The sequence below is a fragment of the Balaenoptera acutorostrata genome, chromosome 15 (assembly GCF_949987535.1).
Source record: "Balaenoptera acutorostrata chromosome 15, mBalAcu1.1, whole genome shotgun sequence".
Classification (NCBI taxonomy): domain Eukaryota; kingdom Metazoa; phylum Chordata; class Mammalia; order Artiodactyla; family Balaenopteridae; genus Balaenoptera; species Balaenoptera acutorostrata.
Genome location: NC_080078.1, coordinates 56,295,740 through 56,313,539, shown reverse-complemented (window position 1 = coordinate 56,313,539; position 17,800 = coordinate 56,295,740). Strand labels below are relative to the sequence as shown.

At 38.8% G+C, this 17,800-nt stretch overlaps 1 protein-coding gene across 2 annotated transcripts in view; it reads left to right on the top strand.

Moving 5' to 3' along the window:
* Positions 1-17,800, top strand: part of MCM8 (minichromosome maintenance 8 homologous recombination repair factor) — a 43,806-nt gene that overhangs the window by 15,724 nt on the left and 10,282 nt on the right. For both annotated transcript variants that reach the window (XM_057530055.1, XM_007191721.2), the window contains 6 exons: positions 3,591-3,676; positions 8,189-8,340; positions 8,585-8,780; positions 11,929-11,959; positions 12,883-13,023; positions 15,063-15,204. In XM_057530055.1, coding sequence (XP_057386038.1) covers positions 3,591-3,676; positions 8,189-8,340; positions 8,585-8,780; positions 11,929-11,959; positions 12,883-13,023; positions 15,063-15,204 — 748 coding nt within the window. The remainder of the gene's footprint in view (positions 1-3,590; positions 3,677-8,188; positions 8,341-8,584; positions 8,781-11,928; positions 11,960-12,882; positions 13,024-15,062; positions 15,205-17,800) is intronic.

Sequence of the window (17,800 nt, the reverse complement as noted above, 5' to 3'; positions counted from 1 at the left end):
TAGAGAATAATGCAACTAATATCTGTATACTAGCATTATGAGTTGGCAAATATTTAGCTAATTTTTTTAACAAAAAATATTAAGTGTTATAAAGGTAAAGTCTCTTTGTTTCCCTCCTCTGTTCCATTAACTTTGTTCCACCCCTAGAGCCACTATTCTGAAATCAGCATGTATTCCTCAAGTCTACATTTTCATACTTGACTATATATGTAGGATTTGTTTTGTTTATGTTTACGTAAATGATATACTGAATGTAACAAATTACAACTTTTTTTCATTTGGTTATTTTGGAGTTCTACCTATCTTAATACATATCTAATTCTTTCATTTGTCGGGTGGAGTAAATGAATAGCCACTGTTTATCCATGCTTTTGGCAGACATTGTGCTGTTTCCAGTTTTTCATAATTTCAAATAATGCTGCAGAGAACATTCTTGTACATGTCTCCTTAGCAGAGGAATTTCTCGGTTATATGCTATGCTTATTTTTAACTTTTTTAGATGTTGCCAAAGTACTTTCCAGAATGTTGGTGTCAACTTACACCCCTGCTGGTGGTGTCAAGTGATTACCATTTCCCCATATTTTCATTAACACTTGGTATTGTTAGGTTTTTAAATTTTTGCCAGACTGGTGGGTGTAAAATGGTATTACATTTTTAATATGAATTTCTGTGATTTCTGTTATGTTTGAGCATCTTTTCACATCTTTATTGGCCATTCAGTTTCTTTCTTTATTGAATTTTCTATTCATTTTTCTGTTTATACTATTGATAGGAGTTCTTTATGAATTCTAGATACTGAGCATTGATTTCTTTTTTTTTTTTTTTTTTTTTATAGCTACTTTATTTATTTATTTATTTTATTTTTGGCTGTGTTGGGTCTTCGGTTCGTGCGAGGGCTTTCTCCAGTTGCGGCAAGCGGGGGCCACTCTTCATTGCGGTGCGGGGACCGCTCTTCATCGCGGTGCGCGGGCCTTTCACTATCGCGGCCCCTCCCTTTGCGGGGCACAGGCTCCAGACGCGCAAGCTCAGTAGCTGTGGCTCACGGGCCCAGCTGCTCCGTGGCACGCGGGATCCTCCCAGACCAGGGCTCGAACCCGCGTCCCCTGCATTAGCAGGCAGACTCTCAACCACTGCGCCACCAGGGAAGCCCTGATTTCTTACATTATAGATATTTTCTCCCAGTCTTTAGTTTATCTTTTAACTTTGTGGTAAATTTTTTTTTAATTTATTTATTTATTCATTTATTTAACTTTTGGCTGTATTGGGTCTTTGCTGTTGCACGTGGGTTTTCTCTAGTTGCTGAGAGCAGGGGCTACTCTTTGTTGCAGTGCGCAGGCTTCTCATTGTGGTGGCTCCTCTTGTTGGGGAGCACGGGCTCTATGTGCGCGGGCTTCAGTAGCTATGGTTCACGGACTTTGGAGCACAGGCTCAGTAGTTGTGGCGCACGGGCTCACTTGCTCCGTGGCATGTGGGATCTTCCCAGACCAGGGCTCGAACCCGTGTCCCCTGCATTGGCAGACAGATTCTTAACCACTGTGCCACCAGGGAAGTCCCTACATTTTTTGTTTTAGAGTTTTATCAATACATTTTGACATGGTTAAATTGATCAGTCTTTTTTCTATGACTTTTACATTTTCTGCATGGCTTAAGAAGGCCTCCCTCACTCACTCATTATAAATATCTCTCTTACATTTTCTTCCAATACTTTTAAGTCTTGTTTTTTCTATTTAGATCTTTCGTCCATCTGAAATTTAATTTTTTGAATGGCATAAAGCTAAGGATCTAATTTTATTCTTTTAGGTGGAAAGCCAGTTGTCACCATTTATTAATTAAGCCCTCTGTTTCTACTGATGTGTAATACATCATCTGTAGTACACTGTGCTCCTGTAGACATGTGAGTCTGTGTTATTTCACTGGTCCTGTACCAGGTCTACACAATCCTATTTACATTGACCTTATTTAAACTTTTGATAAGGTAGGAAGACTTGCCATACCAATTCTTCTTTTCCAGAGTTGCCTTTATCATCCTTAGACTTTAATAAGTTTAACATTTATTACATTTTTACTCAGATTGAAATTCCTAAGGCTTCCTTCTCTTTTAGGAAGAACAGAGTACGTTAGATTCAGCTATTGGTTCTGAATAATCAATGGTGTTGGTAAATGGGTGTCACCTACTATTTCGGCTTAAGATTCAGGACTGCCTTTAGGTCAGAGAGGCCAGATTTTTTTTTTTTTTCCTTTGGCCACACTGCTCGTTTTGTGGAATCTTAGTTCCCTGACCAGGGATTGAACCTGTGACCTCAGCAGTGAAAGCACAGTCTTAACAACTGGGCCTCCAGAGAATTCCCTGGCAAGGACAGAATTTAAATCCTGATTTAAATTGGATATTTTCTGTAAACATTATTTTGTCAAGGTATTTCCATGCCCTCTAATACAGTAGGTAGTAACGCTGACTTGATTACTCGTGTCTGAACCTCAGTGAATCAAAGTGATCAGAAAGACAGTTGTTCCAGTCACTATTGCTGCATAACTAATCACCCTACGGCCTAGTAGCTCAAAATAACAACAATCATTTTATTATTTCACATGGTGTCTGTGGGTCAGGAGTTTGGAAGAACTGGTTGTTTGGGTACTTCTGGCTCTTGGTCTCTTATGGAGCTGGAACAACAAGCGACTGGACTGACTGGGCACTGGCCAGCATCTCTCCTCCGCGTTGTCTTTCTATGTGGGCTGGTTTTGGCTTCTTGCACACAGTATGGCAGCTCAGGACGCTCATTCTGCTCACATGACTGCCAGTAGCTTCAAGAGACAGAGGTCCAGCTGACAGGCAGAAATGGCTTTGCCTCTTTTGAGGCAGCCTCAGAGGTCAGGCAGCATTACTCTGTCACATTCGGTTGGTTACAGAGTGAGTCACAAGCCTGTCCACATCCCAGGAGGGGGAAATTAGACTCCAGCTCTTTATAGGGGAGTGGCAAGGTTCTAGAAAGGTTTGAAGGGAGATACTATTACAACCGTATTTGGAAAACACAGTCTGCCACAGTCTCTGTATTTATAAATGCATCTTGAGGTACAAACAGCAAACAAATGACTTACGAAAACTTGAACACAACTGACTTACATGTTGAGGACTGCCTGTGTGGTACAATAAATATTATACTATACAAACAGTGCAAAAGGAGGTTAGATAGGAGAATTGGGGATTAAAGAAGACCCAGGAAAGGCTTTTGAAAAGGAGAGGATTGGGGCTGGGTATGTGGGACAGGATACAAGGGAATGTTCAAGGATTGGGAGACTACTTGGGCACAAAGGAAGGAATAAGTGCTTGGTGTGACAGGTGTGTAAAGAGACTTGCATACCCACAGCAGAAAGAATAAGAGCAGTCATCAAGAGGGACCAGCTGAAAAAGTGCCTCAAAAACAAAATCAGTACAGAAGGAAATAGAAAGTCATTGCGGCTTTTAGTTCATCTTCCTTTAATACCATTCTGGGACCAACTTTTAAACCAATACTAAATGAAGCATTTTAACTTGAATTTTCCTGAGATATGATTGTAGTTTATCAAAATTTAAATGCGAATTAATCTTGTTGCAGTGTCCTGTGCCTGCATGTCGAGGGAAGTCATTTACTGCTCTCCGAAGCTCTCCTCTCACAGCTACGATGGACTGGCAGTCAATCAAGTAAGCAATCAGACTATTAAATAAAAGGCAGGTTTTAGAGCTCTCATACTGCCAAGTAAATCTACAGTATTCCTGTATTATACTTTGATTCTTATCTGTAGATTGTGATAAAGTATATAGTAAAAGGTTTACTTGGTGCAGAGTTATGTGTTGGAGTGACAATTGTCTTTATTTGAGATTTGTTTTCTATCAGATTCCAGAAAGGATTTAATGTGCAAGTATTATGTCCTTTTGCTATTGGGAAATCATTTTATATCTCATTTATGTGACTCATTGAATTGGATGTATATATAAGCAAAGCTGTATGTTTCGTTCCATAATGTGATATCCTAGAAATAATATTGTTTTGAAGTTTTAAAATAGAGAATCCCTTAGAAATAGATATGTTTCATTTTATGTTCACAATATCCATGAGACATTTTCTATAGGTGATTAAAAAAAACTGGGTTTTTTTTAAAGTCAGATAGTTTTCTCTGTGTATATTTTTAACAATTTATTCCATTTTTTTCTGGCTGTAGTCCCATAACTTATCCCTAAATATAAAATAATGGGTAGTTTTGAAGTCAGGGTGCTATCCAGGAAACTTGGCTGAAACAGATGGTCTTTGAAAACTAAGAACATAGGGGAAAAGTGAAGTAGATTGCTACCAAGCCCTGTCCTAGCTTGACCTCCTAATGCCCTATAAAAACCAAGACCAATATATACAATAATTAACTGTGCACTATGCTGAGATCTTTACAGACACTCCATTTTATAAAAGATGAAATGTTTAAAGCTCTTGAGTGTGATCATGTGGGGGAGCCTGGTTTCCAGCCCATGTCTATAGCACTTTCACCACTGAAGGGGGTGGTGAGGGCCTTAAAGGTGCTATAAGGTTCACAGTAGATGCATAGAAGATTCAGAGTGACTTAATTATTTGAACAAAATTTCTTTGTTTTCAGGTAAAAACAGACTAAAAATAGGCTTAAATATTTTAACTGGGTTTGAATGATCATCTCCTAATATTAGGAAATCAAACTTAGGGATAGATGACTGAGAAAAGGAGGACATTTAAATCCTTTTCTTGAGTTTTTAAAAGTAAGGTATTGCTCAGGTTCATTTTAAATGAGTTAGTTATAGTAAAACTTCGTTAATGCAATATTAGCTTACATAATTAATTGTTTTATTCTATTACTATATAGGTATATAAAATGATTTTTTGCCCTAGAAGAAAAGCCTCCTTCCTGCCATATACAGTAAATTCAGTTTCAGTTTTTTCTGAGCCCTAGCTTGGATGGCCATAAGGAATTAAGTTATTGTTTCTCAACTAGTGCATTGAAATGTTTGGATGAGTCAAGGTGACAGCTTTATTGTGTATATCAGAATCGGAAGCCTTAACAGTTGCAGCAGTCCCAGTTCTATAAGTTCACCTGATGAAGACAGTCACAGTATGTGCAGAAATAGCTTGCTGAAAGTATGTTTTCACAGTGTTGATAACCAAAAATGGAGAATAACCTAAACATCTGAAGAAAATATTATAAAAAGGATGATACTATGAATTATTGTGTAGCCATTAATTATGATGATGTAGGAGAGTGTTTTGAAATGACATCCAAAAATGTTTACAATGAAGTTAGTGATAAAGCAGGTCACAGAATGTTCTCTACTGTACAATACTGACTTTATTTAAAAAAAAAAAAACACTGGTAAATACAAAAACATGTTGAGAGTATACTGTCTGGGAGGTGAGATGAAAGTAATTGTTATTTTCTTCTTTCTGTTTATCTGTGTTTTTAAATTTTTACAAAGGTGACACATAGAAATATGTGTTCTTTTAATAAGAAAAGTCAAAAAGTATACTGTTTTTCCTTTTTTTTCTTGGCTGCTTTGGGTCTTTGTTGCTGCGTGCGGGCTTTCTCTAGTTCTGGCGAGTGGGGGCTACTCTTTGTTGCAGCGTGCCGGCTTCTTATTGCGGTGGCTTGTCTTGTTGTGGAGCACGGGCTCTAGGCATGCGGGCTTCAGTAGTTGTGGCTCGCAGGCTCTAGAGAGCAGGCTCAGTAGTTGTGGCGCACAGGCTTAGTTGCTCCACGGCATGTGGGATCTTCCCGGACCAGGGATCGAACCCGTGTCCCCTGCATTGGCAGGTGGATTCTTAACCAGTGCACCAGCAGGGAAGTCCCTAAAAATATACTTTTTTAAAGCAAGGTGACCTTAGCATGTTGTGTCACTCTGACACTTCTCATTGCAGTTCGCCAGTGTTTAAATATGCATTGAGGGTGAAAGTAGTGGGTAACCATGGAGCAGGGTTTGTACTTACATTCATCATTTAAGTGATTAAATTAAAAAGTTTTAAAGTAATGTGTATGTTTTTAAAAAGTCAATCAGCATAGAAGGCCACAGTTCCCACAACTTCTTGTTGCCTTATACATAATTCTAGATAACATTCTTATGTCTATTCCTTCACTTTACTCATCCACTCTGTGAGCTGAGGATGTTAGAGACATGGTACCTGCTGTCCCTTCTCCCCCTTCCACCTCTAGACTTTTTTCTGTATGACGTTACTTTTAAATTGTCAAGGTTTATTTCTGTTTTCTAATGAGAATTATCTTCCATGTTTTATTCATAGGTCGTATCTAATGAAACCAACAAACAGCACTTACATTTTTATGATAACGTAAATATTGTTCAACAAAGAATCAAGTCAGGTGATCAGATGCCAAGAGAAAGAAATGTAATTTGTGTCACTGGGTTGTTTTGTTTTGTTGGCTTTTTGCCCCTTAAAGGAAAATGATCCAAGCATCAAAATCAAAATGGATTCTTTTCTTATACTCCACTGAATTATCCCATATTTTAATATGCTTCATATTTGGACTATAACTTTGTTGTTTAGCACTTTTCCTACTCTTCGTCATCTTTTTATCCATGGTGTTCTGAAAACGTCTGAGTCTATCTAATCGTGTCTTCATCCTGCTTGATACTGATTGGCCCTTCAACTCTAGAATATCTATTTTCTGTTTTCTCTCTTTGGGCTTCTTATCAGGTGTATCCATTTAGTTGTTTGTCCTTCACCCTTTGTTTTCTTTATGCTCTTTTCTAGACTTTTTTGGCTTTTGCTTGTATCCCTTCTATAAGTGTTTGATTTTTATATACATGTCTTTAATTTTTCTGATCTCACACTTGTTTTCCAATAGTTTCTTTTTCATAGCAGCTCATTCTTGTTTTATGATGGTAACATTTTCTCAGAAACTCTTAAGCAGTTTTTTCTTTGTTTTTAATGCTCTTCTCCTTCTTTAATTATTGCCATTTCGTCCTCAAATATCTGATGAGGAATGAGAAATTATTTGGAGTAGGTAGGATAGGTTTCCTTTGCTATTTTTTAGGTAGGAGTTTTTCTTCAAAAAGCCTCATCCCTGGATAGAGGGTAGGGTTTTGACTACCAGATTTTGCTTTATGAATGTGTTTTTGAATTTGGCTTGGGCTCCTCAAATGCCAGAATGAGGAGGCTTATGCTGGAGCTCTGATATCCTCTCTGGACACCTTAGTTCCCCTCATAGAGTAGATGGCTCTGTTTCCTTAAAACAGTGCTCTGGGGCTTCCCTGGTGGCGCAGTGGTTGAGAATCTGCCTGCCAATGCAGGGGACACGGGTTCGAGCCCTGGTCTGGGAAGATCCCACATGCCATGGAGCAACTGGGCCCGTGAGCCACAACTACTGAGCCTGCGCGTCTGGAGCCTGTGCTATGCAACAGGACAGGCCACGATAGTGAGAGGCCCGCACACCGCGATGAAGAGTGGCCCCCGCTCGCCGCAACTAGAGAAAGCCCTCGCACAGAAACGAAGACCTAACACACCCAAAAATCAATCAATCAATCAATAAATTTATAAAAAAAAAAAAAAAAACAGTGCTCTGGTTTTTGCCAGGTGGGGAAGCCTGATGGCTTTCCTGGGATGCCCTCATTCTTCTCCTACCCACCTATCCACCCACCTTCCAAATAATTTCTGAACAGCTATTCTGCGACTTGTCTTTCAGTTGATTATCCTGTTTTATTTCAGCCATCTGCTCCCACTCTCCATTCCTGCCACCTCCAACTTAGAAGCCTCTCTAGGGCTGAGAACATTGGCTCCCACTTCTCTTGTACCCTTGTAAATTTTTCCCGTGTGTATTCTGGAATTCATTTTATTTTGTCCATCAATACTTTCCCATTTGCTGTTTTATAAAATTTCATTAATAGCTCTTATTTGTTGATGGCACCTCTGCATGCCCCAAAACTTCTCTTCACTCTTTTAGTGACTGTTATTTTGGTGGACACTTTAGAGGGAAGGTAGGCAAATGCATGTGCCCATTCTGCCATCTTTAATTGGAAATTGCTGAAGTAGTTTTAGATGTACCATTGAACTTTCTCTTTTTTTTTTTTTTTTTTAAACTAACTGCCCTTTATCTAGCTCAGCACCATGTGGACCCTGAATAGTTAATATGTTGACAAAATAACCCAAAGTCAGTATATGTACTGACTGAAAATTGTTTAACTTTTTAGAATCCAGGAGTTGATGTCTGATGATCAGCGAGAAGCAGGTCGGATTCCACGAACAATAGAATGTGAGCTTGTTCACGATCTTGTGGATAGCTGTGTCCCAGGAGACACAGTCACTATCACTGGAGTTGTCAAAGTCTCAAATGCTGAGGAAGGTGTGGTATAACTTTCCTCAATTCGATTGTCCCTCAGTAGTTTGTCAGCATTCATCTTTTCCCTTTTTAAGATACTTCTGAATTTCCATTAATTTAAAGAACTTGATTCTTATATAGGTGAAACTTTTCCTCTAAAATAAAAGTTTATTTATAGCTCACCATGCCTTTCTTCTACATTCTACTTGAATCTTTGTAGGGAAAATGAAAATACCAATTATTGTGTATCATACTTTGAAATTTACAGGTTCTCGAAATAAGAATGACAAATGCATGTTCCTTTTGTACATTGAAGCAAATTCTGTTAGCAATAGCAAAGGACAGAAAACAAAAGCTTCCGAGGATGGATGTAAGCATGGAACATTGATGGAGTTCTCACTTAAGGACCTTTATGCCATCCAGGAGATTCAATCTGAAGAAAACCTGTTTAAACTCATTGTCAAGTATGTATGAGGTTATCTCAAGTTTTATTTTATCATGTGCATGTTGGGAGTGCTCTTGGCTACCAGTAACTGAAAACTAGTCAAAATGTTTGCAAATTACAATTCATTAGACATCTTTAGACCTGTGCAGCCAAGTCATTGAAAGAAGGAGGACTAAGCGGTGAACTGCGTACATAATATTTAAAGAAGGGATAAAATTTCATTTTTTCAGTTCAATTCAAAGAATCAGAATAAATAAGGCCATATATGAATATATGAAGTATTATGTTGAATATAAAGAAGTATTTTACATTTGTCAATTGTATAAATAGGAACAAACAAAAAGGACAAGGTGGAAGAGATATAATCCAGCTAATCACCCATTTTTGTACAGCCTGTAAGCTGAGTGGTTTTTACATTTTTTCATAGCTGAAAAAAATTAAAAGAATATTTCATGACACACAAAACTACATGAAGTTCAAATTTTGCTATCCATAAGTAAACTTTTATTGGAACACAGTCACACTTGTTCATTTACATAGTCTCTGACTGCTTTTGAGCTACAGGGGCAGAGTTGAGTAGATGCGATAGAGAATGGCTCACAGATATTTATGTGTTTGTACCTTTACAGATAAGTTTGCTGATCTCTAGTTGAAACAATAAGGAAAATTTACTATATCACACAATCTGGTTACTTAACAGAAGAGTCATGGGACAGTGAATTACAAAGTCATTTCAACTACTTGTGTGTAGGGGGTCGTTTGTTTACTTTTAAAAAGCAAGAAATAGGTTCACATCGAAGTCACTTACTATTGATAAGTATTTCAGAATATTTTTTTATTTCCGTGTTATTGCCCTGCAGTAGAGAAGAAGCAGTGTGGAGGCGTTTTTGCTTTAGTGATGACGAGCCTTTTCTAGAAGATAAACCTGAGTTAGAATCTTGCTTCAGCCACTTCCAATGTGATCTGGGGCATGTTAATTTCTCCTTCATTTTTATCTTCTTAAAGTAGAAATAATAATACCTGCCTCAGAATGTTGTTATCTTCTTAAAGTAGAAATAATAATACCTGCCTCAGAATGTTGTTCTGAAGATTAAATGAGATTTCATGATGTACTTAACATAATTAACACAATGTGCTGTTATTTTGAAATATTTTGACAAATTTTTGGATAATTTTGAAGAAATAGGAGAAAATGAGAGAGACCGAATAGTAGCTGTACCAAACAGGTAAAGAACTGAGGTTTTGAAGTTCATTGTATTAGAAAAATTGATCTTGTCACGCTTTTCTCTTCACCTAGGCTTTGGGCTTGAGGAGAATTTAACAGTTTTTCTTTCTGCCTTTAATATGTTAATTAGCAAGCTGGGAAAAGTATAGCGTTCCTCAGTGGTTCTTTGTCCTTAAACCCTCAAAGATGTCCTTTGAATAGATGGCCATCCAAACCCACCCTGGGAGAGAGGGTGTTCTGAGCTAGGGTGGCGATGTGATCTGGGGATAAATGATGGAGTGGTGAGTGGTTTGTAGCAAGTGGCCAAGGAACACCCTGGTTGAGGACCAAAACACCTCTTTGATTGGTACCTCTTACCGGTCATAAATAAAAATGGAACATTTGCAGTGGTCCTTCTTCTGTCATACTTAAGGAAGATAAGTTAGTATGAAAAACCTGGGTTTCCTTCCTACAGTTTGCTTTTACCTTTTAGTTCTAAGTTTGTGATTCCAACATCAAAACTTGAATTTTTCATGGTCCTCCATTTGTGAATCTTGCAGGGGTTGGCAAACTAGGCAGGCTGCTTGTTTTGGTAAATAAAGTTTTTATTAGAGCACAGCCCCACCCATTTATTTACAAATTATTGATTGTTGACTTTGACAAAAGTTGGATAGTTGTGACCCAGACAGTAAAACTGAAACTATTTACTTTCCGGCCCTTTAGGAAAAATGTTGTCAACCCTTGCTAGATTAACAAATTGAGGCCTATGAAAAGAGAATGGAGAAGACAATAGAAGGCTGTTTTAGTTTAGGTTTCTTCAGAAGCAATGATTTGCATAAATGTAGTTTCTTTGGGAGGTGATCCCCAGAAATACTGGGAGGGGAATGAAGAAGTGAGACAGAGAAGGGAGGGCAGTTAGTGTATGATACCTTAATGGAGGCTTAATAAAGGCTTAATCCTTCTGAGGCCTCTGGGACACTTGACTGTAGAGCTAGCCTCAGTATTTTTCCATCTAAGGGCCTAGATTTGGGGCTGCTCCTGAGAATATTAGACACCCTAGCACTTCTGGCCTGCCCAGCCTGCCTGCTGATGATGCTTCTGCGGCCAGAGAAAGCCCTTTGGCAGACAGGTGCAGGTGCTTGGTAGGAGGCCAGCAGTGATCATGCAGGAGCACGCTGAACAATGACTGCCAAGGGGAAGTGGCAGGACACCAACTTCTGTGTTGACATGTATTAACAGGGATAATGATTCACAGTTAACTCTGATTATATCTCTTCCTCCCTGTCCTTTTTGTTCCTGTTTATACTATTGATAAATGGGAACTACTTCTTTATGTTCAACATAATACTTTATATATTCATATATGGGCTTATTTATTCTGATTCTTTGAACTGAAAAAATGAAATTTTATCCCTTTATTATGTACTCAGTTCACCCTTTAGTCTCCTTCTTTCAGTGACTTGGCTGCACAGGTCTAAAGATGTCTATTCATGTAAAATATAATATAATTCTGTATCCTAAAGCCTAAAGTAGAAGACCATGATTATGATCTTTTTTTTTTTTTTTTTTTTGTGGCGCTCCATGTGGCATGAGGGATCTTAGTTACCTGACTAGGGATTGAACCCGCGCCCCCTGCATTGGAAGCGTGGAGTCTTAACCACTGGACCGCTAGGGAAGTCCCTATGATGCATTTTAAAGGCTAGTAATATAAATGCTTTACAAGTGTCCTGTCTCCCTTACACAGGCACACTTTTTAAAACATTCTTCCCTTTGTAGATTCACCAAGAATTTTGATAAATTTACTGTTAGAATAAAATTTCTTGAGTTGTTTGAGGAGATGTACATTTTTTATTTTTTACTATTTTGATGCTAAAGAAAGCAAGTTAAGCAAATTGTAAAGTAGATCTTCTAGTGTATCACTGAAATGTAAGTTAGAATTTATAAGTCGTATTCTGTTTTTCAGCTCGCTTTGCCCTGTCATTTTTGGTCATGAAGTAAGTATTTTACTTCATCTTTGCTCAAAAATACATAAATTTGGCAAAAATAGTATATAGAGATTTCACAAAAAATAGTCATTTCTGTTGGCCAGTTATTCATATTTTATTTTTATTTATTTATTTAAAGCAATAAAGTTTAGTATTTTTTTTAATTAATTTATTTATTTTTGGCTCCGTTGGGTCTTCATTGATGTGCACGGGCTTTTCTCTAGTTGCGGCGAGCAGAGGCTACTCTTTGTTGCGGTGCGCGGGCTTCTCATTGCGGTGGCTTCTCCTGTTGCAGAGCACGGGCTCTAGGTGCACGGACTTCAGTAGTTGTGGCACGTGGGCTCAGTAGTTGTGGCTTGCGGCCTCTGGAATGCAGGCTCAGTAGTTGTGGCGCACACGCTTAGTTGCTCCACGGCATGTGGGATCTTCCTGGACCAGGGCTCAAACCTGTGTCCCCTGCGTTGGCAGGCAGATTCTTAACCACTGCGCCACCAAGGAAGTCCCTCATATTTTAATATGAATCATTATTCTCCATAAATGGATGATATGAGAGATAAACTACAGTCCCTTGTAGGAATGGTCTTTTTTTAAAGTGACTCTGGACACTGTAAATGTTAAAGCAGAACTAACAAAGATTTCTCAGTTTTGTGGAATGGATTCAATGCCTGGCAAGGTAGGTCTTCACTCAGTGACTTTTAAGATACCTGATTTTATATGCTTTCTAATTTTCACTTTTTAATCATTTACATTAAAGAAGTTTATATTTTTAGACTTACTTTTCTTAGGAAAAGAAAAAAAACAAAGTTCAGTCATGCTTTTAAAAAAAAGAATCCACACACAAATGTTGTAAACAAAGGAGGAGCACCCCTTTTGCTAGTCATCTTTATGTTTTTCTCACTTGTTTTTGTTTTTTCTCTCCTTTCACATCTGAGCTTGTTAAAGCAGGTTTGGCATTAGCACTCTTTGGAGGAAGCCAGAAGTATGCAGATGACAAAAACAGAATTCCAATTCGAGGAGACCCACATGTCCTTGTTGTTGGAGACCCAGGCTTGGGAAAGAGTCAGATGCTACAGGTAGGAAATCAGACATTTAGTATTTGACCTTTTGCTTGTAAAATGCATGAAAAATTCACAAGTGAATTTTCTTTAAACATGCAGTGTTTGTGTTCCAGAGGGTATTATTTGTCAGGTAGTGTGAGTTGGGGTTTGTGTGAGTAATATATAATTTGTATCTGGCCATCCTTTCAAATCGAGCCAGTCTCCTGTCACTCAGGCTGCACAAGCATGCTGCTCTGTTAAGATGTCAACTATTGTGAAATATTAACCATTTCCCTAACCCCCTTTTTTGTATCCAGCATTGCTTTGCTAGTCTTTGTTGTTGTGACCTCACCTATGAGAAGAATAGTTAAAGTAAAGCAGGGTCACCCGTTATCTCTTCATACAACTACATAAACACTGTATTGGGCTTTAAGAATAGTCTGATAAAGGTAAGAGATCTGTCCTATCCATCTCCACTGCTTCTTTCTGAGTCTAAAACAAGGAAACTTCTATGACCAGTCTGTTGTTGGTCCCCAAGATGATTTTGGCTGTGCCAATCAGAGCCTAGTAGTTCTCCCCTCCAGGGCTTATGCTGGCCCTAGAAGATGCAGCTGGTTGGAGTGCTTGTGGTTTCCTTGGAGTGATACCTGGTAAGCCAGCAATGCATATCACTATCACCTTTGGAGCTTTTCGAAAATACCGTGGCCTTCCCCAGTATTAAGAATTAAGAATCTCTGGGTTAGGGTCCTAGCATCTACCTGTTTATAAACACAGGTTATTCTGAAGTGCAGCCAGGATTGAAAACTCGATCTCATTGTATTATAAACCTACTGTCCTTCATGTCAGAGGACATGCTTATTTATTCCCTATGGCTGAGTGTTAAATCAGTTATCATTTTAATTCCTAATCTGATATTTATTTAATCCTGTGTTTCCCAGTTTTGTTCATTTTGGCCAATTGGGTCAACTTTTTTTTAAAAATTCTGTTCTGAACCCATGCTATAAGTCTGACAACTGAGGCACAGAGTACCCAGTTATAGGTGAAACAGAGTTGATAGTAAAAATGAAAACAGTATACTTGGGTAGAATATGCATGTAAAAGTGCATGTCGGGATCTGAATTGCATGTAAGTCTGCTAGCCCCACTAAGCCAAGGTTTTTAAAAATTAGGCTAACACTAACAGTTATGAGTTGTTTATATTTTTAAATTATGTTTTCCTTTGACCATTTAGCAAGCCATCATACTCTCAAACTAACAACTAAGGAATTACAAGTAACAAAAATAATGATAGCTAACATTTATTTAGCTAGGCACCAAAGCATCACTTGGGTTGTGTGCTACGCAAGTCCAGAGCGCACTACTGACATAGATAACAGTATATAGAGTGCTGTCTCCTAAGGTGGTGGGGTGCACAGCTGTGTACAGCAGCCTTGCACGGGGCATGTATTGTATGCCAGGTACCAGGTTAAGTGTCTTGCATATACGATCTCATTTATTCCTCAAGGCAGTATGTGATAAAATGTAAGGAAGCTGAGGCTCAGAAGAGGTTCAAGAGCAGCACCACCAGTAGATGCGTGGTAGAGCCAGGACTTAAACAGGTCTGCCTGACTCCAGAGATCCATGCTTATAGCTGTTGTGTCCTTTATTCTGTCGTGCCGTATCTTGTTTACTCAGAAGGTGAGCACTAGTGAGCCATTTTATTACCTGATGTTTAAAGAAGCATTGGAGTCGCTGAAACTAAACCTAGTACTTACATTTTTTCTATTTGAACTTGAAAATGAAGGATAAAATGGAATTGTGTAGAGTATTCACATGACCACAGACTTCAAAATCAGGCTGCCTGGGTTTGATTGAATCCTGACGTCACACCTTCATAGCTGTGTAAGTTACTCTCTTCAGACCTTAGTTTCTACATCAGTAACAGAAGTGTTACCTTCGTCTTACTGTGGTGGTGAAGATTGTACAGTAAAGCTCTTAGAAGAATACCTGGCATATAGCTAATATTTGTGAGCAACTACTATAGCTATTATTTCCCTTTTACTTTGGTTGATTCTCTTAAACTCTTTGTTTCATTAGGCAGTGTGCAGCGTTGCTCCACGTGGCGTGTATGTTTGTGGTAATACCACAACCACCTCTGGTTTGACTGTAACTCTTTCAAAAGATAGTTCCTCTGGAGATTTTGCTTTGGAAGCTGGTGCCCTGGTACTTGGTGATCAAGGTAAGAGGCCAAAGCAAATAATAATTTTAGGGCTTTTTTTTTTTTTTAAGCCTTTTCCTTTTCAATTAATTTCTTTACAGTCTGTTCCAAGAGTCATTTGGACAGCACCGTCCCAACCAGTGAGTTGAGAATGAGTGCCAGAAAAACTAGAAATACACATCTCATCATTTTGTTTGTTTGTTTTTTCAGGATATGATGGATAGTTTATAAGAAATCTAGTTGGAAGGCTCAGCAGGAAGAGATCGCCAGTTGGACTTTGCTACCTAAATTTCTCTTTGTGATGCTTTAACCCTATTGGGAAAACATATTCCTGTGCATGTATCAGGCAGTGCCTAGGTTCCAGTCCAGCTGAGGTCATTCATTCCTTCCAGTTTGCCAGTGACATCACATTTCTAAATCCAGTACCTGTCAGCCATGTTTGACACAGCTGATCACTGCTGCATCAATGAATACTGTATCTCCTTGGTTTCAAGGACACTGCACTCTTCTGGTTTTCCTCTTACTTTTATTCACTGTTCAGTCTCAGTCTTTACTTGTTCTTCGTCTCCCCAACGTCTTAACTGGTTGGCTCCTCAGGATACTTAGTTTTTGTACTATTTTCTTCTCAGTCTGTACTTAACTTCTTGATGATCTTATCTAGCTTCATGGCTCTTTACCTACGTATATCCTGAAATTTTCCAAATTTATGTTTCCTCTCCCTTGAACTCCAGGCACATATTTCCCCTTGCCTATGCAGTATCTCTACAGCTTTCTCAAACTTAGCATGTCCAAAACCAAAGTCTTGATCTTCCCCTTAAACCTATTCTTCTTACAGTTTTTTCCCATCTTAGTAAATGACACTTCCATCCTTTTATTTGCTCATATCAGAAAACGTGAAGACATTCTTGACTTTTTCACATACCTCACATCCAGTCTGTCGGCAAATCTTGTTGGCTCTACCTTCCAGATATAACCAGCATCCAACCACTTCTCCACTGCTGCTACCCCAATCCAAGACACCATCATCTCTCACATGTATCATTACTGTGATCTCCTAGTTGGTATGCCTTTGACCACCGTTGCCCTTCCTATTGTTTTTAACAAGGCAGAGCAATCCCATTAAAACTTAGATCACATTATTCTTCTGTTCAAAACCTTCCAGTGCCTTCCCGTCTCACACAGTGGAAGCCCAAGTTTGATAGTGGCCCAGGCACCCTTTAATCACCTCTTTTGCCTCGTTACCTGCTACTTTCCTCTTAGTTCCTCTTCCCCAGCTACACTGGCCTCCTTGCTATACCTTGAATAACCACCAGCACTCCAGGCACATCACATTCCTGCATTGCAGCCTTTGTACTTTGGAACCTTCTTACCCCAGATAGTCTGCAAGGCTTATTTCCTTTCCTCCAAATTTTTGTTCAAAAGTCCTGACCCCAGTGAGGCCTTCCCTTAGCACCACATTTTACACTGTGACCACCCCCCCCCCCCACCACCAGCAGACCCTGTTCTCCTACCCTACTCTACCTTTCTTTCCAGAGCATTTCTTACCTTCTAATATACCATATGGTCTACTTTTTTTATTGTCTGCCTCCCAACACTGAATAGAATGTAACCTTCACAAGGACAGAGAATATTGTCTTTGCAGTGCTATATCCCGCATGCCTAGAACATAGTATTGATATATAAAAAGCATTCAGTAAATATTCGATGAATGCATAAATTCAACAAACATATATCTGGTTATTATATAGCTCATTAGAAGTGACCGTATTTTTGCTAGGTTACCAGGTGAAGAAAATAATAAATAGGAAGAGGTTACTCATTGTTAAGCTGTCAGACTTTCCATTAAATAGAAGTTGAAGGTGATACAGGGTTTAGCTGTGCAGATAGCTAATGTGATTTAATAAGATGCACAGTGTTAAAAGTCCATGGCCGTGGCTTCCCTGGTGGCGCAGTGGTTAAGAATCCGCCTGCCAATGCAGGGGACACGGCTTCGAGCCCTGGTGCAGGAAGATCCCACATGCTGCGGAGCAACTAAGCCCATGCACCACAACTGCTGAGCCTGCGCTCTAGAGCCTGTGAGCCACAACTACTGAAGCCTGTGCTCCTAGAGCCTGTGTTCTGCAACAAGAGAAGCCACTGCAATGAGAAGCCTGTGCACTGCAACGAAGAGTAGCCCCCGCTTGCTGCAACCAGAGAAAAGCCCGCATGCAGCAATGAAGACCCAACGCAGCCAAAAAATAATAAAATAAATAAAATAAAGTAAAAAAAAAAAAAAAAAGGTCCATGCCCTTCTCTTTCAAATCTATGTAGATAAGCCAAGCACTATGATGGTAAAAATATCACTGTTAAAATACAAAAGAATATTAGTCAGCAGAGACCAGATTCTAGAACAAATAGAATCCTACTAAATAATAAATAGGATCCTACTAAAATCTTTACTGAAGACTTTCAGGGGAAAAAATGAGAAATAGAGCTGTTTTATAATATTTCCCTTCTTCGATATCTAATGAAATGACCAAAAAATTGTTTGGGAAAAAAAGCAACAAGATATACCAATTGTAGCCAAACAAGAAAAAGAGTAAAATTTTCACAACTTAAACTTTATGCTTTAAAACCA